The following is a 17,164-nucleotide window of genomic DNA, read 5'->3' on the forward strand; positions in this document are numbered from 1 at the left end:
AGAATATAAAATAATAGCTTGTGGGGCTTATTTGGATATATTTGTGAAAAACATTGGAACTCTTTCGACCTACCAGAGCTCTTGCAAAGCAGTGAATCTGTCAGATAAAAAGGATTTTAATTTACCTATCTCAGTCTAGCAATCACCACTGATATTCATACACTTCTTACCAATGGGAGTTCCTACACCATAACCTTTGGAATCAATGAGCCCTCCAATCTGGGTGAGATTACAGTTCCTCTGAGTGACGTATTCTATGCTGGTTGATTCCATAAGCAGAGCGTAGTCGGTGGTGAGCACACGCTGGATTCCCTCGTCATTGTTCTTTACCAGCGCTGTCTGCTGCCTGCTGCTCATGAATGCCCACATTTTCTCATAAGTTGATATTTTGGATTTCTAAGAATAGAAGTCACAAGCGTCAGAAATAGGTCCTATTCACACACTATTATTTTTTTTTAAACCCTCACATTGCTGGTTGGCATCAGCTCTAGTTGTTGAGTGTAGGAGAATCCTTTGAGAATTGGGAATCTTTTCCATTCAGATATATTCTGCTGAATGTAGTCTTATGGGTCAGCACTTTTACAAATTTCCAACAGCTAATATAATGAGCACATGGCTTCTTTTAACACCATTTGTCACAAAATACCATAGAGGCCTGCGGTCTGTTTGTGACCCAGTGAGACCTACAATGGAAAACTGATGGACAGTACAGAACAATTACTGCCAGGTGTTCTATAGGAAAAGAGCTGTGCTCTTGCTCAGCTGTGATAGAATGTACTGTATTGTTCTTAAAAATAGTCCAGTCTGATAAAGAAAGACAGTTTGTTAGCTTCAAACAAAAATATAAAGGGAAACTAATAAAAAAGAATACAGGAACTTAAATGAGTGCTCAGGATAACCAAGGCCCCTGGTCTCCATTATAAAATTGCAGGTGAACTGTTTAATTACTGAATATTCAAAATACAGGTTCAATTTTTAAATTTATAGAGCCCAAAACACAACTGTGTTTTCTTTTATTCATAAAGAACATTATAGTCCCAGCCTTGTTCTTCCATCACTGACTGGGATATGTTCTTTTGCTAGTGATATCTGCTATCCAAATCATCTCTGTTTGCTGGAAAACACCTGAGGCTTTTTAAAAAAAAAATACTTAAGAAGTTGAGATTTGCATACAGAATATGAATATCACTTTGGATGGTACCAGGATCTTACATGGTGATGCTTATATTTCTAGTCTTGCATAGAAACCAGTACATTTCCATCAAGTTAAAAGGATCCTCTCCCATAAATCTTTAAGGAAACAGCTTGTGAATAAAGTCCCTATTGCCTTCACCAAACAAGAGTTGAATCCCATTACAGAGTCTTTATATTCATGGATGGGTGTAGCCAATACTTTGCGAGACAGGATGTCTCTGTAAATATAATCTTCTGGGATGGCCCCAAGGCAGTGAGATGTTACCTTATCTTTAAGCAGAAACTTAACCTTAGACTTTTCAGTATTTGAACTTTTACTATGTCTCTTCTAGTATGCTATTTTAAACAAAACATTGTTTTTGACTTAAATGTCAAGGTTATTTTGTACGCATTGAATACCATCGCAAACACTTGTATAACCCATATTTTACTGTAGGGCAACATAAATTTCCACATAACTGCAATCTGGAAAGACACACACATTCTGGCAATGCAAATCTGTAATTAATTAGCAACACTGGTTTCAGTGTGCCAGATTACAGTATTTATCCTTACAGCAGTATTGTGAAATAAGTAATTTATTAATTAATTCCATTGATTAATCACCTAATTAAAATATTTCTCTAGGTGACATATAAAATAATATACAAAAGTAAGACAGTGCTACAGTTCAGTAAAACCAATAAAATCTACCTCACAACAATTCGGTAACAAAAAGGAATTATGATTCTGTGTTTAGAAGCAAACAAGTGCAGAGAGAGAGAGAGAGAGAGAGAGAGAGAGAATGACTTAAAGCATCACTAGCACTGAAGCACAACTTAGAAGTGATTCATGTGGCCATCAGGCACATGGCAATTTCTGGAAATTAACTTTAAATCAATTGCATGTTTTGTTATGACCAGTGGTTTTTAGCAAATAAATTTGACTGACTGACATTGCAAGTGTTTTGCCTTTCTCCCTTAGTGGCCTGGTTGTTTGTGTTGGCATTCCGCTGCCACACAAATGTATAGGCTTTTTGCATGCATCACAGTCCACATTGTATCTGGCTGGGTGAATCTGTTCTCACCTGTGAGACATGACCAGGTCTTAAGTGACAAGGCTGCACTCTTCCGACTCCTGTTCATCTACTCCTAGCATCTGTTGGGTGTCCTCTGCAGCTTCCATGAGGAGAGCATAGGAGAGCTGGGATTCCTGCCTCTCCATCCAGACAGGATTTCTTTCCTCCAGCCTTGGCTCCAGCACTTCAGCCTCCCCCTCTTCCTCCCTCTCCTCATTGCCTGCCAGCCCAAGCCTGACACCATCTCAGGGCACTTCCAATATTTGTCATGCCCTGAAAGCTTTGCTACAACTCTTTCCTGGTATGGGCTTCTGAGGGTCAATGCCTTTCTTGTATAGTGGCATTTCAGCTTCTCTGTGTTGCATGATTTATAAGTGTGCACAGTATTAAAAAAAAATTTCGGCTGTAGCTTCCAGAGCCATCTTAGCAAAAACATGTTTATAAATGATATAGGAGAAATGTACATATTTCTCATAAGGAAAAAAATGGGGAAATGGTTTAAAAATACAACTATTCTTTAATTCTATTTATTTTAATAATAATAATAATAATAATAATAATAAATTTTATTTATATCCCGCCCTCCCCAGCCGAAGCCGGGCTCAGGGCGGCTAACAACAATAAAAATAGTTCAACATTCTAAAACATTCATTATAACATTAATTAAATCAAATTAAAATCAAATTAATGGCAACCATCAAGCAAATTTTTGTGCAGATTGCCAGAGGAGGGGGTCAGGCTTGGAGAACACCAACAGAATAACAATAGAAAGTACTAAATACTAATGCAGTTAGTTTATTAATCTCATTTCCAAGCAGCAAGGAAGGCTTTATTTATGAATAAGGGTATCAAGGAAGTTTGACATTAACTGTACTTTTGCAGCTGTGTTAGTACACTTAGATATTGCTAGTTTTTAGAAGAGTCAAGAATATAAAGGTTGTGAACCCCAACCCCACAGTTTCACCATGAACTTGTAAATGTGTGGTCAGTAACTGAAAGCAGCCATTTATTAAGTCATGATGGCAACCATAGAAATCTGTTCGCAGAAAACAGCAGAGATAGCAGGAGCACATTCCTTTCCAAATTCCCATAGCTTTGTCAATCTGTCACAGCGTCTTTACAGTGATAGCTTCTTAAAGGTTAGCTTTGACTCTGTGCACCATGCTTAGATCCCACAGTGGGGATGTGGATAACTATAATTACCTGCATCTGCTCAGGTGTTTCCTCCCTGAGATTACCAACTGCTGTTTATAAAGCTCTGCCATATTCATAGCTTGTTGGCATAATCAGGCTCAGAGTATGAAACTGATAAACTGAGAGCTGCCCCTGTGAACTAAATTAAATTTAATGTGATTATTCCAGAATAAAATGTGTTAGAATTGAAGACGTGATTTATTTTATGAGTTAAAGGTGCAAACCAATGGTCCCTGGGCATGTGTCCCAGGTACCATAAAATTCTGGCAGAGCTCCTCTCGGAAGCCCCCTCCCAAGAAATGTGGGAAGGGCTGCTACTATTACCTCATCACCATTGATACTCTAGGTCTAAAATATATTTGGTTTATATCTATATAACATAGTTTTGAAATTATGTAATTTTGTTTATATTTCCTTAGTTGTGGTACATCTTTCCAACTAGTTCAGATAGATAATTGCCAGAGTTGGTCCAAATTATCCCAACATAAGTGCCAATTTGATATTGTGTGTAATTCTGCCAATAACACAAAGTAAAGGCAACTGGTGATATATCACTTGGGATTCTGTAGACTGACTGGCCACATTTCCCCCAATTTGTCTTTTACTGCAGTAAGTTTTGGCTGTTTCCCAAATGCTGAGCTGGAGTTCTGAAGGGCTTACTGGTGGCTCCAATCTATTTTGGGCTGCTTGTGCAATGGAGGGTTCCTTTGCAGACTGAGCAGTATGGCTTTGAGCAAAGATCTTTGAGTTCGGCAATGGAACAGTGCAGGTCACACACAGTTTCCCGCAGCTATTCCGACATGAATATCTCAGGTTCATTTGATTTCTCCATTCACATTTACCATCTAGTTCAAGAAAAATTGTCACCTGATAATGCAAACACCACCTTACCTTAAAGAAGGTCATAGTTGAGCCATCTCTAACAGCTCCGTATTCTATCTTAGTTTGCTTTGCCAGATCATCTGCAGAATCAATGGGGGATTCCATTCTCTCAACAGTCAAGAAGGCAGCCAAATTAGCAGTGTAGGATGAGATTATGATCAAGGTGAAAAACCACCATATTCCTCCAACTATTCTGGTGGAAAGAGCTTTTGGCATGAGCTCAGATCCTATATAACACCATCAAAACATTTGTATTACAATAGGGTGAAATAAATGTCAAACTAGTTCTACGGACTTACGTTTAGGAACATGCTAAAAGTATGAACAACAGACTACAATGATTTGATGTAATAATCGCGGACATACAGAGTTAACACTAAACAAGGAAACATACTTTGAAAAAGAAGTATGAATGCTAAATGATAAACACATGGATGTCCTTGGGTCTGAATTCCAAATTCACCCCCCAAAATTCTTTGTCATTAATAATATATCTAAATTGCTGTTCCCAGTAACATAATTGGGCTGTGATGCTGAACACACTCAGATGTAAGTTTCATTGACATTACTGTAATAAATGTGGTTAGGAACAGGGAACTTATATTAATGTGAATTATTTTCCTTCCACCTCAGTAATGGCTTGGTACCACGAAATCACATGGAGGAATAGGTTTACTTTAGTAACAGCTACAGAGCTTTAATGGGTAAGAGGAAAAAGGGGGGAAACACATAAATTGTCTTTTAAATATACAGTTAAGCTCTTAGGGACAGTTAAAAGTGAGAACCCTAAGCCATAATGGACACTGCGATGAAGCAACACACGATGCAGCAAGCTTAGGACAGTAAATGGATAATTTTCATGTTATTTCATTGTTGAAAGTAAAATTCTTTCCGCACATTAAAGATTTAGTTCTATCTATATGTTTATTGCATTAATTTGAACCCATTTTACCATCCCTGCCCCAGTAAAAATGGTTCCAACTTAATATTTGGTGCTCATTGGATGACTTTATGAAATGATCCTATTAAATATATATAACCATTTTTAGAGAGCCTGCTGACATCTAGGCCCTTCAGAATTAACAAATTCTCACAGGACCACTTCAACATCACTGCCAGGTCAAACTGTTATGTCAGAATCAGCCCTATTTGCCCTGCATAGCCTTTCAATGCATGGAAGACAGAAATATTATTAAAAGTTTTCTTCAAGCACCATGAAGTCAGTCTATTCTTCATGGCTGAGCTGACAGACAAGCATATTAGCAAATCAAATACTGATTCAAGATGTTTCCATGGCCCTCTCCTGCACATTCCCTTTCCCTTTCGCGTACTTGCTTGCTTCCCCTTCCTATTCCTGCTTTATCCAGGGAAAATTAACAAAGTGCCCTTCAGCCTCTGGGCAAAACGTAGACATGAAGTTAATTACCTTTCAAGAAAAGCTCCCACTCGCACACATTGTTAAACTTTCCCACCTCATGGGTGCAAGGTGGGCTCAGGCTTCCTTGTAGCAGCTATTATAGAGGGCTGGAACAAGGGATTGTGCCACCTGAAGCAGGCAGAAATATTGCTGCCACGCCACCTCTTCTCACCCTCCCATCCTCCTCTTTGCAGCAGCAGCGATGGTGCTCTTCTTCCTGCTCTTTACATGTCTTCTTCCCCCTGTGTTCTTCTCCGAAAAATGCATTAGCAGCATCATCACTAGAGGGAGGTTTATCTGCCTCCCTCTTTCCTCCAGCTCCCTGGCTCAGTGCCTTGCTATGTGGAAGGGTCAAAAGTGTCCAGGAGAGAGGCTGTTTAAACTTAGAAACTTTTCAAAAGATGCTTTTAAGTTACTTAATGTTTTTCCAATGCTTTTCCCCACTGTGGAGTGGGTGGCTGAGACCCTTATCTTGTTAGGGGGCAGACAGGCATCTAGCGGTGTTGGCAGCAGCGACAGCAGGACCACTGGCCAATAATGAGATGAGTTGGGGGCACTTGGGATTGGGACAGTTCACTGCTTCCCTATGACCGCAGCCCAAAACAGTTGTCTCATTTCTCCTCATGTTTGGGTTGACCCTGTATTTGCATAATAGAAACTGAGCACACCAAGTTCATCAACACAGTTAACATCGCATCTAGTGTGGCTCCCCATTTTGGGAACCAGCCAGTAGAGAGCTTTGCTAATTTTCACCAGGTATAGGAGGGGGATGTAGCAACAAGGGAGAGAACAAGGAACCGGGCAGGGTCTGTATGCTCATCTGTTTAGTTTCAGCTGGGAAATCACATTTGTGTATCTTCTCTTCAACTGCAAGTCTCTGCTCCTACTGAATTTACAGTTGAGTCAAAGTACATGCTTAAATGCTTATTGGACTAAAGCATACATCAGCATGTGGTCAAATTTTGAGCTGGATACTAAACACTTGATACAATTTGTTCAGCAAACATTTTTTGGCACTGAGGTGCTGTGCCTTCTAAGACAATTATGTGAGATGAATACAAAAGATCGATGGCCTTGGCAAATTTATTAGTTTATAAACTGTATGGCTGAAAAAGGACCATCATTTTCCAAATGATAGCTGAAAAATAAAACTTCTCTTTATATCAATATGTCTGTGCTAAGAATGAGTCAAGGCTCCAAGCATGTTGATGTAGGCATTTTGAGCGTAATTGATGGGAATTTCCTCCAGTTACTTAGAGTTAAGTGGGTGCCTCTGATTCTATTCTTTCATTTTGTGTTGTATTCTATGTACATACATGGAACGATAACTTCCATTTTATGGGGAATACTTGCCAAACACACGTTTCTTTGTAAATGAGATTGGTAATCTGACATATTGCTTGGGTTTTGGATTGGGATCTGCATATTTATGGCACATGCAGAGCTGCTTAAAAATTAACAGCCTGATCCAGCAAAGATCTGCACATAGAGGCCATCTTCCATGTGTGCACCCAGTGCAGATATGCAGCTAAAGTGCAATACTCAACCCAGTACCACTAAACTAAATGGATTTGTTTATTTTGTTTTGGATATGAATGATCATCTCAGCCCAGGGTCACTAGTTGTCTACAGTAAGAGCTGGATAGTGTCTGTTTAATGGGATTGTACTCCTCGTTACTCAGAAGCAAGTCCTTCCTGAATTTAACATGACTTACCTTCCAGTGAGTAGATGTAGGATTGCAGCCAAAGCTTCCTATTAATCTCAGAAATGCTATTTTTAAAACCAGTATCTTTATCTCCACTATAATTCTTTTCCTGGCACTCCAACAATACAATTTATTTTTACACACACCAACTCTTCCAGGGGTGATGCCCTTAGATTTGATCTGCAGCTGATCTAAACCAGCGCAAGAGGCAGCTGCAAAGAGTGCTGATTCAGTTCTTCATGAAAACATTATTTACTAAAAGCTCAGCAAAGGAATATAAATTATGTAGACACTGATGTAATGCCACATTTTAATGAATATAGATGGTAATAATGGCTACCTACATTTCAGAAACCATTGCAACTTGGAAGAATAATCTAGAAAATTGGCTTCCTAGATAGGTGTTCCACAATAAAACACTGGGAAGTTTTGAAAGGTTTCAACCTCTAGCTAATTCTAATTTCTCTTTCCTCTGATTTGCTATCATAAGGAAACTCAGTTGCTTGAGTGAAAACAGAAGGTCTGCATTTTACCTCTTTTAGATTTGGTTAGGTTGAAAATTGCTGAGCTTGTAAAGTGTCAGTGGACACCATCAGCAACTGCCTTAAGCAAGTAAGAAGCTGAAGGCAAGCAGTTGGCTCACAGGACCATGATGACTTACAAATTTTGATTGCTGATTCAGCACAGCTAAAGAATGAACACCTTTAGACCTACTTGGGTAGCATACAGATCTTTTTACAAGATATTCAAGAGAAATCATTGCTGTCTTTTGCCTCAGTCCAGATCCTCAGGCAAGCTCTGATGCGCACATGAAGCTCTTCTATGTGCAATTTCCCCTAGTAATCTTTTTGAGGGGAGCAGACCTGTAAGTGTAGAGCTTTATTGTTGCCCCATTCATCCCAGTGAAGTGCATGAGCTAAAACACCTGTGAATTAGGAGTTCTATATGTGCATCAGAGTTGTGGCACATACAGAAAATTGCTGGATCAGAAGGTTTTCTTCAGGGGACCTAAGATTCAGAATATGCTTAACAACCTGATCACATTCATGGGTTGGTTTTTTTCTTGCGTAAGCCCTATGGAGTTCTTTTTTTATTCTTTTATTATTATTACTATTGCTATTATTATTGCAATTTTGTTACCAAGCACAGGCTTGTGTTATGACACTAAAATACTATATGTGTCTAAAAGAAGAGTGTCATTGAGTTTAGGGAGATAAATGGACATGGGATTGCAGCCTTAGCCTTATTTCATTCATAAGATATTGCTCTTCAAAGCAGCACGATGTACTCATTTCAGAGGATTTTCACTGTCATTAAATAGGCTAGTAAGGTGGGAGCCATGACCTATACATCAATTAATTAGCCAAGTATTTTGATAACCTTTCAAAGAAAATATGCTGTATTTGTACAGAGAACTTAAATAAGAGGTGTGAGAAAATAATGCTATTATTAAGAACCAGAGTCAGACAATACTTGCTGAAGACTCTCTAGTGCCTTTTTATGGCAGACATGACAGCCAATCCTGATCCAGACTTTGCTCACGCTCTGTAGAAAAGAGAAAGTCTGATCATCACATTTTAAAATGTAATAAACCAGTGGCTTCCAATCAAGCACAACAAGCAGCTTCTGTTAACAAGAAAGAGCATAACAATAGATGCAGAGGTTAGCAACCATTCATCTCTTGTTCAGACTCTACATGTTAATGATGGTGCACTTACAGTCCACACGTACCACAAGTTTGTACATGGAAACATTTGCTTCAACTTACAATTTTGGTTTTTTGCTTTTAAAGCTTCTTCAAAGACAAGCAGAGTCTGGTTGGGGCTGACTGTCATGTACCCAAGGTAGTGGTAACTAGTAGGCACGGCATCCCACAGTTTGCTGTGGATGATGGTAAACTCCAAAAATGGAAGGCCATTCAGAACACAACGTATTTGGGCACTTGCACACACAAAGCATTCACAACTATAGACCTGTCCAATACTGTAAAACCTTAGTCTGTGTTTTACTGACAAACTGGGACAAGAAGCTGATTTTTCAATTCATCTTGGATAGAATCCATTCTATTCTGTGCTTGACATCTGCCCACCTTCCCACTTAGCCCAATAAATGCCTAATATACTACAGGGAACAAAATCAATGGCCAAATTTCCACTGGTGTTAGAAAATCAGGCTTATGAAATTGTGATGTTTGATTTCTACTCAACCCCAATTTGTTATTCCTCATATTAATTGTTCTTTGAGTGGGTCTAGGGGTGTTTTCACTTGCATGCCTTTATTAAAATATTTCACTATTCTCATGATTTTCTCAGTGTGTGGTTTTTTGAGGGGGTTCACAATGATTAAACATATATTCTGAACACGCACCTCACATAGAGGCAAAAGCCTATTAATGGGGGCCTCAGAATGAACACATCATATACACACATGGTTAGTATATGCACCGCTGATTCTTCACGTCTATAGCACCTCATTTCCTTTCATTGTAAAATGAGCATCTCTGTGCAGTTTCCAGAATCAACAGCTGTTAGGACGTTGTGGGTGTCAAAGGCTGGATGCATTTACAAGAGGCAAAACCATAAAGACCTGCAGAAAAGTGATTAATTAAGTTTGGGGATTTTTAAGCAATAGAAGTTTGACAAATGCTCATGAAATAATGATTCCCACAAAATGTATTGTGGCCCTTAAAAAAAACAAACCACCTTGCCTTATCAGTGTTTTATAATGGCATGAAGTCTAATTAAAAATTATTTTCTTCTGTAGTTTGATTCATATAGATTACTACTTTCAGTGAAAACAACACCAAAGCCATCTTGCTCCTTAGATTTTGCCTATCAAAGTACAACCATGTGATATAAAAAACAAACTTTGCATTTTATTGCATGCTTTCCTTCAGTAGATTTACTTTGGATTTTAAAAGTTTTAATTTCTTCCCCGGACCCCCTTTTTAATTGTTAATATATATAATGTTGTGGCATGTCTCTTGTCTAGATCAGGTTTTACAGTATATGCTAGAGCTACAAATGGTGGAGTTTACCAGCACAGAAGCTCTTGAGCAGACTGTGGGATGTGTGCAGTAATGAGGTGTAACCGGTGTACCTTGCTGCATGAGAGCTCCAACTCCAAACCAGAAACTATTAAGTAAAGTAAAATTGTTTTCCACCACATCTGAGTCAGGGTTGCACGGGTGGGGGTTATACCACTCATAGGGTGTAAACCTGTGGTAGTTAACAGAAACAGTTTGTAAACATCAGATTAAAAAAAAAAATACAGACAGCACCAGCAAACCTGCTGAACAATGCACAAAATGCAAAGATTAATGAGGAAAACAAAAGAGAAGAAAATTAAGGCCATATTCATAAATGTACAGCCACAGCATAGAAGTTCCAAGGCAGCTTGGCAATGCAGCAGGCAGGTTTTAGAGCACCAGAGTCAGTCACATGCCTTAACTATAATTGTACTTTGATTCTAATAAGCCCAGCACACTCTGCAAAGAGAAGGGAAACTGCTTCCAAATACTTGCTTTCCAGGTGACCCTTGAACTATAGTTTTGAAGATTCTTTGTGATGCAGAGAAGACTGTTGCTTCAGATGTGTTCTTGCCAAATGCACTCCAGTTTGCTCTCAGCTTTCTCCAGGCAGGCAGTGCAACCGCATGCATGCCTACCCAGAAGTAAGCCTCAAGTTCAGTGGGACTTGATCCCAAGTAAGTGTTACAGGACTTCAGCCTGAACAGCTTGATTTCTGGAAAAGGAATTGATCCACATAAATGTTCGGATCATTTCCATCCAGTTCACTATTCAGATGTGTATATTTGTGGCGCCACAAATTAGGGTCAATTCACGCTTCATACTGCAGTTGTGAATACCAGGATTATGCTGACCACATGCATACATTGTGAAAGGGGTGAAATATTTCCGAACATTTGAGTACATGGCGTGGATTCATAATTGGACATGGCCCACCACACACACCCCTTTCGTGTTTACAGGTACTCTTCTCATCTTCTCATTATGCAGGAGCTTCACACATATATCCCAGCGGTGCCAGATGCAAGGCTCTTCCTAACTCTTGTACAGTGGTACCTCTGGCTACGTACTTAATTCGTTCCGGAGGTCCGTTTTTAACCTGAAACTGTTCTTAACCTGAAGCACCACTTTAGCTAATGGGGCCTCCCGCTGCTGCTGCGCCACTGCTGCGCGATTTCTGTTCTCATCCTGAAGCAAAGTTCTTAACCCGAGGTATTATTTCTGGGTTAGCGGAGTCTGTAACCTGAAGCGTATGTAACCCGAGGTACCACTGTATCTATGTTTTGCATTCCTACGCAAAAATATATATAAAAAATCTGTTTCTACTTGCTGATCTATGACATGTGTTTCTAGAAATGAAATGGCTAATAATAAAAATGGTTGATATTGTGAAGTTCTTGTGCTCAAGTATTATATGGGTCAATGGAAGAAATTATAAATTACCCTTTTGCAAACGGATACCCTCAGTTCTTGCAGAAAATGGACACTATTCTTTTGTGATCTATACTTCACAAAATTATTTTAAGACTGTCCTAGCCACAGAATCCTGCCTGTTGCTGATTATCACAGCTGTAGGGCATACTTTTATTGTGATGTTTATGAATATGGCTTTAATTGACAATGTCATGCCAGTACATTTTAATTGCTGTTTTAACAATATAATTAAGCTTTGAATTTATGCACTCTTGCAACTAGAGTGCTGTGCTAGGCTTGAAGCAATGAACACTGATAATAATGAAGGCACTAATTGAAACAGTTTTTAGTTTAGGATGCTGTTAGTTAAATAACATCATCATTATTGGTACAATAGATAATTAAAAAAAACTGTAACACAAGATGCAGAATATAGCTTCAAGAAAAAAAATACATGCATTATATAAAGTCCCATTAAAAAACCCAAGTTCTCATATTTAAAGCACAAGAATAGCAGCATTGAGTCTAATTGAGCATCAGAGCTCTATCTGCCCTCAAGACAAGAGTTACACCTGCTCATATGACAGTTTTAAATGAGCTGACCTACCTGCTGTCCCTTGCTATCCATTGCCTACTTATTGTTGGCTCCCCCACTGCATGCTTATTATACTCAAAATGACAGCAATGGACAATACTAGCACAGTATGGAGGTCTCTCGAGAGCAAACGATTATGGCAGACAACATGCACTGGGGGAAAGAGCTGGGGAAATAGTTAAGTCCAACTGAATTCAAAAACCTGGTCTAAATTGGTCTATAATCTGTGTCACCTCCTGCCCACACTATTGCTTAACCCTCTAGATAACCTTAGTATGATTTGCTCCCTTGTAGAAAAGCAGTTTATGTGCTCCATCTGGAATCTATGGAACAAAATATGGATGGATGGACGGACCTAAAACTTGTCCGTCAAATAGAAGTAAATCTGTATGCTGAATTACAGCCATGAAGGACTTCCACTGAGTACAGGAAGCTGGTTTCTTTTTTAAAAATTCTTTTTTTAAAAAAACTGCAGGGTTGTATTCAACTAACTCCTACTCAAAGCAGATCCATTGAAATTGATGAACTTAAGTTAGTCATGTCAATTAACTTCCGTGGGTCTTCTCTGAGTAGGACTATCATGAAATATAACCCATAATGCTGAGTAGGAGCAACTTCCTTCAGACCTTGAAGATAAAGATGCACTCCAATTATTATTAATATTATTATTATTCTGTCTTTCTTCCAAGTTGGGATTCAAGGCAAATTATGTTATGTGGCATACTCTATTGCATTTCCTGTCAACTGCAGGGCTGTCCTACAGGAAGCAGAAGGCAGACCTACTGACATTGGGTAAAACCTCATTGGCTTGGTTGCAGGTCAAGTTCAGTTCAATTAGGAACTGACATTGATTCAGTTAGATTTACTGAATGCATGTTCCATCAACCATAGGAAAACATTCAACAAAATTGTTTCAGACTGATATATCCAGCAAAAAGTACAGTATATTTTTTTGCGTCCTCGGTCACTATCACTGCTTCTAGCTTTTATTTCCTTTTTAAAAGTGATCAATCTGAGGTAGTATTAGCTGTTTTTAAGATGTGAGGAAATCACTGTTATATAGTTATGATAAATGTAAAAATAAATAAAAGACATAAATGCCCTTTAAATATTGAGAGCAACTGGCATTTGAAACCTAATCCAATTCACCTTCCTCTGTTCACCTCAGTGCAAGCCTGAGGCTCTTAACATATTGTGCAGGAGGCTGCTGTGAAAGAAATACATCAAATTGGATTAAATTCTAATTTGGCGGAAGTCAGTGGCTGCGGCTAGGCATAATAGTATGCATACATAACATCCTTTAGCAGCATTAACAATATGTTAAACCACCCACAAGGCTGCAGGACATCACATAACCTCCCCTCCTTTCTTTAGACTTCAGGACCCTCTTGCAGAATCGAATCTACCACTAGATGCCCCATTCTATAAATAGTGCAGGCATGATGTCTAAAATTTTCCAATTCTGGCACAACCAATAGGCTCCCTAGGAAGAGAACCAATTATCACTCCACATATGTGCATTTATGTCCTATTAATACTGCATTCAGTATTAAAAAGCAAAGCATTTGTGCTAGGGTTGCATAAGCAATATAGCGATGTTTGCAAAAAAGTAAAGTGTGACTGTGTTGCTCAGATACTGGCTTCTTAAAATGGACAACAAGTTAGAATTACTGAACTACACTCCAAATATATTATGTTAAAATGATTTCTTTAACATAATGAAAACTTCAAGAAATACAGTCACCCAAAGTGGCACATTTCTTGGACTGAGAAAGGCCCACAGAAAAATCCCAATATAATTTGCTTCTAAAAGCTTTGTATTATTAGAAACAGACTTTTCCATTTATATTGCACTGCTGTAATAGCTTAGGCATTTTATGTGGAAAGTAGTTCACATCTGGAACACAAAAGATCAAGAAAATCTATGACAACGGATATCACCAATGAATGGTAAAAAGAATCATAGCTTTGGAAGATAAAAAACAATTTGGAAGTATAAGTAGAATGTTCTAGCATTTTTTTAAAAAAATGTAATTTGAGTTCTGTTATCTTAGCTCCTTAGCCATCTTTTCTCCCAAAGTGAGCATGTGCTGATAATCATAGTATAATATATCCCAAAGTTATTTTTGTCTAAAATCATAGCTCACAGTTCTGAAAACACTTCTATGGATTCCATTTCTCTATACAGGGCAGCAGCAGAGAACATAGTGGGGCTGTGCTGCTCATTTTACCTCCTTCCAGCTGAGTTGCTGCTGCATACTGACCCAAAGAGGTGGAGGCAGCAGTAAGGTTGGCCTAGAGACAGGCCAGAGCACTGGATTGGCACCGCTGGTGTGTTTGCACCATGCTGACCTCGCCTGCCTGCCTCCCTTCTCTTCCTCTCCCCCTGGTGTTCTGCAGCGACTCAGCCAGAGAGAGTTCAGGTGAGTGGTTCAACCCCACTGCCCATTGTTCACTACTGAAGAGGTTGGTGAGGCCATACGCAAAGGGGTAATTGAGATGTTTTTCAAAAAGCAGTTCGTATATGAGTATAGCTAGCTACGTATTTGAAAGACAGCCTTCCATACAGACCCTCTTAGGTGTTAAGATCAGTGATGGGAGATCTGTTGGGAGCTCCATCACCCTTAGAAGGTCAGGGTGATGGCAGTCTGCAAAAGGGAAAACTCTGGGCAGCCCCTAATGTTTGGAATTACCTCCCCATCAAGTTGCTCTGGCACTTTCATCATATAGCTTTAGTTATTTGCTGAATACATATCTCGTAACCCTAGCCTTTGACACCTGAAAAAGATGTTTTTAGGTTCTTTTGATTGTAAATTGTTTTAGCTGATTGTAATATTGTGTTTTGGCATTGCTGTAACCCACCTGGAGATCTTGTGGTGATGCACTGAGAAGAAATCTAATAATAGCAAGTACAACTTCTCAGGGGTGTCTTTGTGCATGTGTGCATGTCTGTGAGCATATTATAAAAATGAGGTATATTGAAAATAGAAGAAAATATAATTTTAAATGAAGAAAATTAATTATTCTCAGAAATAAGTTTGCAGAAGGCTTCCGATCCCACCTGCCTTAATGGAGGCAGCCCCCATGACAGCGGGGGATCATCAACGAGTGAAAAAGATGACAGAGGGTAAATCATCCTTGAAAATTCCCCGCAGGGACGGGGGAGGGGGGAATGGGCTTCACTTGCAATTCGTTTTGGTACCTGACTTTGGGTCTGGCATGGAATGTGGGAGGTAGAGAGGCGCTGAGTGCAAAAGCACTTTGCCTGGCAAAACCCCTCGTATGCCACCATTAAGGGCAGAATAAAGATAATAGTTTGAGTTCCTCACTTGAAGCTTTATAAATTTATATATTATAAAATCCTGAATGGAAATCATTAATTATAGCTGTTGTCTTAGGGAATTAATTGTTATTGTTATAATTTGGCTATTATTGGGGGTATATTGGAAAACTGATTTTAAAAATTACAAAAAAAGAAATAAGCTTGCAGAGATCCCTGTGTGGTGTTTTTTGATTCTAGTTAGCAATCCATAGCCCCCTGACCTGTTGTCTGGACACTTCGCTTGTCCGTTGAAAATTCTAAAATGTTAAAAGATCGCTGCTGCCGCTCTGCCGGTGAGTCTTGGGGAGGGCCGCTCCCCCTGCAAGCCCATTCTCCACCTTGGGCCTGGGAGCGGGCCCCAGACTCCACCTCAGCATATAAGGCCCCAAGGAGGCCTCGGGACATCGCTGCTGCCGCTCTGCCGGTGAGTCTTGGGGAGGACCGCTCCCCCTGCAAGCCCATTCTCCACCTTGGGCCTGGGAGCGGGCCCCAGACTCACCACCATCACAACTCTAAGGACACTGCTGCTGTGGCAGCAAATGTTTAATCGTGTTATATATTTTAAAGTGTTCTAAAAGTGTTTTTATTTTTTACTTTGTTGTACCACCAGAAACGGTGGTTTTTTATCCATGTATTTTTATTTTGTTTTGTTTTATTTTGGGTTGGGGTGGGATGGTTTGTTGAGTGGGGTGGGGATTGGTTTTGCTTTGGTGTAATTGTTTTTTTTTCTGTTTGTTTGTTTGTTTGCTTTTATACTTTGTAAATGGAGGCGAGTATGAGGCCTGGGATTCCTACTGTGGAGGGGCGAGGGAGGTATGGCGGTGGGGGCAGATGGCATAGGCGAAGGGGATCGAGATACGGATATGCTCGTACCCCTTCCAATCTGCGCCCCATCCCGAGAGACGAGGGTAGGGTGAGAAAGGATTACTCACCTCCGTCACTGGTGTTGTGCAATGCCAGGTCTATAGGCAACAAAACCGCCACCCTGCGAGATTTCATCATCTCGCAGGGGGTTGACCTGGCTTGTGTGACGGAGACCTGGGTGCGCGAAGGGGTAACTGTTACCTTACGAGAGATGGCGCCCCCGGGTTTCTCCGTCCTCCACCAGTCACGGACTGTGGGCCGGGGGGGAGGGGTGGCATTATTAATCCGGGAAGACTGTTCTTTCAGGGCTCTACCACCGCCATCGATCCCCGGCATTGAATGTGTTGGCCTAGTGTGGGGCTCCGAGGTGAGCTTGGCTGTCTGGCTGGTGTACCGGCCACCTAGCGCACCAGCAGCCACCCTGTCAGGCCTGCTGGAGGCGGTGGCCGGCTGGGCCTTGGAGTTCCCTAACCTATTGGTATTGGGGGACTT

General features: G+C 40.0%; 1 protein-coding gene and 1 long non-coding RNA gene across 6 annotated transcripts in view; one reads left to right on the forward strand and one right to left on the reverse strand.

The window, feature by feature from the left end:
• LOC309531359 overlaps positions 1 to 17,164 on the forward strand; it is a 90,626-nt gene that overhangs the window by 32,597 nt on the left and 40,865 nt on the right. The gene's annotated exons all lie outside the window — the stretch shown is intronic.
• The window catches only part of GRIK1 (glutamate ionotropic receptor kainate type subunit 1), a 165,705-nt gene that overhangs the window by 10,227 nt on the left and 138,314 nt on the right, over positions 1 to 17,164 (reverse strand). For all 4 annotated transcript variants that reach the window (XM_082220734.1, XM_082220736.1, XM_082220735.1 and 1 more), the window contains 3 exons: positions 10,550 to 10,668; positions 4,337 to 4,554; positions 171 to 396 (listed from right to left, as the gene is read on the reverse strand). In XM_082220734.1, the coding sequence (XP_082076860.1) occupies positions 171 to 396; positions 4,337 to 4,554; positions 10,550 to 10,668 (563 nt within the window). The remainder of the gene's footprint in view (positions 1 to 170; positions 397 to 4,336; positions 4,555 to 10,549; positions 10,669 to 17,164) is intronic.

The sequence above is a fragment of the Podarcis vaucheri genome (assembly GCF_965113315.1).
Source record: "Podarcis vaucheri genome assembly, chromosome: 4".
In the NCBI taxonomy this organism is placed as follows: domain Eukaryota; kingdom Metazoa; phylum Chordata; class Lepidosauria; order Squamata; family Lacertidae; genus Podarcis; species Podarcis vaucheri.